The sequence below is a fragment of the Microtus ochrogaster genome, chromosome 2, assembly GCF_000317375.1.
Source record: "Microtus ochrogaster isolate Prairie Vole_2 chromosome 2, MicOch1.0, whole genome shotgun sequence".
Classification (NCBI taxonomy): domain Eukaryota; kingdom Metazoa; phylum Chordata; class Mammalia; order Rodentia; family Cricetidae; genus Microtus; species Microtus ochrogaster.
This window is the reverse complement of record NC_022010.1, coordinates 70,287,144-70,292,760: the sequence shown is the minus strand read 5'-3', so window position 1 is coordinate 70,292,760 and position 5,617 is coordinate 70,287,144. Positions and strand designations below refer to the sequence as shown.

The 5,617-nt window shown below is 49.0% G+C and overlaps 1 protein-coding gene and 1 pseudogene across 1 annotated transcript in view; one reads left to right on the top strand and one right to left on the bottom strand.

Moving 5' to 3' along the window:
* Positions 1–363: 363 nt before the first annotated feature.
* LOC101996562 lies at positions 364–3,976 on the bottom strand (annotated as a pseudogene).
* Positions 3,977–5,444: 1,468 nt separating this feature from the next.
* Positions 5,445–5,617, top strand: part of Morc3 (MORC family CW-type zinc finger 3) — a 54,609-nt gene continuing 54,436 nt past the window's right edge. Inside the window, exon 1 of the mRNA XM_005345172.2 lies at positions 5,445–5,567. Coding sequence (XP_005345229.1) covers positions 5,529–5,567 — 39 coding nt within the window. The 5' untranslated portion in view covers positions 5,445–5,528. The remainder of the gene's footprint in view (positions 5,568–5,617) is intronic.

The following is a 5,617-nucleotide window of genomic DNA, read 5'->3' as shown; positions in this document are numbered from 1 at the left end:
CTACACTCAACTAATCAACTGTTCCATGCCACTCCAGACAAACTTGACTACTTAAAGTGTTATTTATCTTCCCCCAAAGAAGGTTAAAAAGCAGTTTGTCACGACTGCAGATTTCTACTATTAGGATGTGTACTACAATATCCATCACAAAAGTTTTCAAAAGATCACTTCTTTCTTCGTAATAATGAGTCGATCTCAGAAAAAGCAGAAAGAACCACACAGTGTAACACTGGGCTCCTTTTTTACTTAGATGTTGAACAACTTAAATGAGAATTACACCATTAAGAGAGTAACAAAGGATGTAAAACGGAAACACAATTGGCCACAGATTTAATAACCAGGGTTTTGTTTTGAGGACTAGGAAGCATTAGAAGCTTGGAAATCCAGAATCAAAAAGAAAAAGGAGGGAAAAGAGTCCTTAGCCACAACCACTCCATTATCATTATCAATAGTGTCTTGGGCTATAGGAACGAGATCTTGACCGTGATCTATACCAACTGTAATAAGGAGAAGGTGACCTTCTTCTGTACCGGTAATCGTAATCTTCGTATCTGTCATAGCCTCGATCATATCCTCTATCATAGTAAGAATCTTGTCGACTACCGCGGCCGCCTCCGCCACCTCCTCCGCCACTATGAGTTGGTCTGCCCATGTAAATGCCTGGTGTAGGTGTGTGAGCTCTCTTGGTTATAGAATAATCCACACGAATTCTTCTACCATCCAGCTCCATTCCATTTGCTCTTTCCATAGCCTCCTTAGAGTCATCTATCCTCTCAAAATACACAAAAGCAAATCCACGTGACCTGCCAGTTCGCTGATCATTGACACCACTCAATGGTCCATATCGAGAAAATACTTCACGAAGATCTCTTTCTGTTGTGTACAAACTGAGGCCAAACACTCCCAGGCAAGTATTGGGATCTGGATTCGCCCTGCTGCCTGTATATCTTCTGCGATTAGACATTGGAGAATGACTCTGGCTTCTTCGTCGATGATACTCTGGCATATAGGATCTACTTCGAGATCGTCTCCTATGAGAATGGGACCTGGACCGACTGTAGCGTCTATGAGAATGTCTCCTTGACCTTGACCTGGATTTTGATCTTGATCGAGAATGGGATTCAGAATGTTTGGAACCCCGTGATGGACTACGAGATCCTGACCTGCTCTCTGATTTTACGAGAGCAGGAGTTCCTGTTGGAGATTTTGACTAGCGAGACTCTCTGCCCTCTACAGCACTCATGTCGGCCAGGAGCTCCCGAGAACTAGACAAGAGACAAGTCTCGGCTAGAGGGCCGACGGTCTAGTGACCCGCTGTCTGGACTGTGGGGAGGAGGAAGGCGATGGCAACAACGGCCGGGGCGCTCCACTCCCACTAGCTCGCCCGCAAAATGGCCCCAGGTAGATTTCTGTACAATATTACATCCAGAGGCTACTGGGGAAAGGATGGTTCGCTTACTCCTGGGGAGGAGGAGCATGGCTGTGGGCTGTGAGCCCACCGATGAAGAGATGGGGTTCCCGTTTATGCAGTCCTATGCCTGCCCGGCTTCCAGGAGCCAGGCAAACACGCTTTTGCTCAGTTGTGAAACCAAGTCTTCCTGGGAGCATGCTGATCCTGTCATGGCCCCAGAAAAACAAACCCCACCTGTGATCACCTGACCCGACCCATTGGCCCAAACTGACCCATCTCCAGACCCTCAGAATATGAGCCCCCTAAAGTGGCAAGCTCCAAACTCCAGTTTCCCAAGGAATTCCTTTAATAACCTCGGGAATAAAGGTGTAGGAGGAGGCAGAGCTAGCCCCTCAGTGTTTGGGTTGCCAGAGAGTTCACCAGTTCCTTCATCATCCTCAACTGGACATAGGTTGGCACTGCTGGCTGTGCCTAGACACCAAGCCCCTAGTCAAACATGTAGGGCTGTCTCTTCAAAGGAAGGGATGTATAATAGTCAGGTGACCTGTGCTGTCTGTGGGGCCAGGTCACAGCTGGCTCCCCCAGGCTCTTATGTCAATCATCCTCCTAGACTCACCTTGGGTGTGTCTCAGTCAATAGAACCCTCTTTACGGAAGAGGTCACGTGTGCCTTACAAGGAGTTTCGATGTAGTCATGCCATGAGCGTTATCACACACGGGATGGAGTTAATATCACCAGGAAGCTTCTTCTTCACAACTGTGCTGTGCATACATGATCTGAAATGAACTGCCTGGTACCAGACTCAGTGTGAGCCAGCGCCAGCGCTGAGTCCTGCTGACTGGGACCTCTTTCTCTTGTCGTGTTGACTGACACTCTGCTGGCCATGGTGTTTGCAGAGACCCCACTGGTTCACGGCCATCATGGCAGGGAGCATGACAACAGACAGGCAGACACGGCACACGCAGGAGGCACATACATAGAGTCAAGCGGGAAATGTTTGAACTTCGGAAACCTCAAAGCCCACCCCTCCCCCACAGTGACACGCCTCCTCCAACAAGGCCACACCTCCCAGTCCTTGGCAACCCGTTCCACCAACTGGACACCAACATTCAAACATAGGAAAATAAGGGACTCCTCTCGTTCTAACCACAGCATTTCTTTCCTTCCACCACGTGCATCCTGGCCACACTGAGCTCATCAGGTTCGGTGACAAGTGCCTTTGCCCACTGAGCCATCTTCCTGGCCCAGATGCTTTTCTGAGCTGCCGCTAACGAGGGGGCGCTCAGCTTTGAAGCTGCATGGCAGGCAGAAAGGGGCAAAGCTTCAAGGTGTGAGACTGTCCTGGTAATTCAGTTTTCTTTTACATTTTTATTTATTTTTTATCTTTTGAAACAGAGTTTCTCTGTGTAGCTTTGTAACCTGTCCTGGAGCTCACTCTGTAGACCAGGCTGGCCTCGAATGCACAGAGATCCACCTACCTCTGCCTCCTAAGTGCTGGGATTAAAGGCGTGCACCACCACCGCCACCACCGCTGGTTTATGGTGTATTAAGCAAGGAAAGCACTCCAAGAACAGGAGTGGACATTTGTGATGTTTTGAATGACAATGGTCCCCATAAGCCATTAGGAAGTGACACTTTTAGGAGGTATGGCCTTGTTGGAGGAGGCGTGTCACTGAAGGTGGGCTTTGAGGTCTCAGATCCTGAAACTAGCCCCAGTATCTTTCTCTTCCTGCTGCCTGGCAATCCAGATGTAGAACTCCCAGGTACTTCTCCTGCACCACATCTGCCTGCATGCCGCCATGCTTCCCGCCACGTGACAATGGACTAAACCTCTGAACCTGTAAGCCCCAATTAAATGTTTTCCTTTGCTGTGGTCGTGGCGTCTATTCACAACATTAAAACCTCAACTAAAACAACTTGTGAGAGAAAGAAGAAAAGCTTTGTTTGTGTTAGTTTGTTTTTGTCTGTGTAATAGCCCTAGCTGTCCTGGAACTCGCTCTGTAGACCAGACTGGCTTCGAACTCACAGAGATCTGCCTGCCTCTGAGTGTTGGAATTAAAGGTATGTGCCACCAACACCCAGCTGGAATATCACCACTTCTCAAAATGAATAAAATCCATGAATGGAGAGATGCTCGGTGGTTAAGAGCACTGGTTGCCTTTCCAGAGGACTGGTTTTGGTTACCAACCCCACACGACAGCTCACAAATCACATGGGACTCCAGTTCCAGAGTACCTAAGGGCTTCTTCTGGTCTCAAGCAGACAGTGTTTAATAGACAGTGGGGCCAGAATAAAGAGCACTTTATCTGCAGAAGAGGAACTGTATACATTTTATGTTTCCTTATTACTTGAACTTTTACAAATAAAATTGTTCGGCTGGAAATTTCCAGTTGACTCCTGCTTGATCCAGAAAGAACCATTCCTCTCTCCAAAACCCACTCTCTTATAATCTCCAACAAAGAAAAGGCGCCAAAAGACCAGTTCCACATACTTGACTGAGGCAAACTCCTCCCCTGACATTGCCAGTGGCTCAAGACCCTTGCCAAAGCAGTCAGCTTTGACCATACTTGGGTCCAAACCCAGCTTGTGGAGGACATGTCATTGCTCCTGCCCTACAGGGTATACAAGGTGCATGCTTCCGTTCTGCTGCATTGTAAGCGGTGTAGCTAGGAAAGGAAGGGATCCTGGCCAAAAACCAAGGCAGGTCACAAACTCACCCCAAGTGTAGCAGGTTATAGCCCTGCTCCAGGGAAAGGCTTACCCCATTTAACAACTCTGCTCCAGCAGGAGAGGGCTTCCCCAGCGAAGCTGTTACAGTTCTGCTCAGGTCCCCGGAGTGTAACAACTCTGCTCGGGTAGGGGAAGGTTTTCCCAGCTATAGCGTTATAGCCCTGTTCTGCTTTGCTCTGTTCCCTTCAATTCCTGCAAAAGATGGCCTCACCCAAACCTCATCCAAGAGACTTATTGGGAGGGAAGAAAGAAGGAGGAATGCTGTCAGCTCCATGGTGGAAAAGTCAGCAGCAAACTGACCAGGCACAGGGTTTATATGGGGTTTCTTGGGGGTGGAGTTTTTCCAGAGTGGAGATTTTCCAGGGTGGCAATTGGTCAAATTTCAATCCCTGAACTTGGAGAAGCTTGGTGATTCGCTGGATTTTGAGTTTAGGGATTGGTTCGTTTTGTGCTCAGGGATCTATTGGTTTTTCTACTGAGTTGGTCTGAGGTGTAGTGTTTCTTTGGCTCTGGTTTCAGGGCCAAAGTGTGTTTCTTTCGCCCGTGCTGGTTTCAGGATCAGGGTGTGTTTTTTGTTGGCATATATACGTGATTTCTCCTGCCCGATCTTTCGGGCTGGAGGACTTACCAGGGAGTTGCTTTGCTCAAACAAACCTGCTCTTTTGCTTATTTAATTTGGCTCGATTTGACTTACTGCATTGGCGAAGAAACCTATTATCCCGTTACAGAAAGCCTATTAAAAATGTATAACAGGCTCCAAAGCCACAGAGAAACCCTGTCTCGAAAAACAAACAAACAAAAATGTATAACTTTCATAAGGTCACAGCAGATGCAAACTTCTCAACCCTGCCTTTACCTGTGCTATCTGGCAGCCCTTGCTTGGTTATCTGACTCAGTGCAATACCAGGTTCTACACACACACATTGAATTAATGTCTCCGTGAGCTGTGACTCCCAGGATAAAAGCTGATCACTTTCAGGAAAATCCAAAAAGCAATTATTTCCTTCGTTTGTGTCTTTCAAATTTTCAGTAGCATCATTACTAGCAGACATGAATTACACTTTTGCAGTGCGAGTCTCATCCGAGTTTATCTAGTTTCACACACGTCTGAAAGCCAAGCTACCACGACGCCTCTGCACCAGCCTGCCTCACGCAAGCGCCCTAAGCCTGGGGGGGGGGGCAGCCTGCGCGCGCAGCAGGTCAAACGCAGCTGGGCAAGACTGTCTCCCCTCCCGCGTCGACTTTGCCCGAGGCGGAAGTGAGTGGGAGGGGTCTCGTAAAGGCGATCCGCCCCGGAAGTGGGCGGGACCGCGAACCCCACAGCGGACTCGCAGTTTCCCAGTCGGGTTGCTGCCGAGGCCGGTCCTGGCTTTGTAGCTCTCTCAAGATGGCGGCGCAGTCACCCAGCGGGATCCGCCTCAGCGCGGTGAGCAGCCGCGAGGGGAGGAGCGGGCCGGGTCCCTGGAGGGCGGGCGG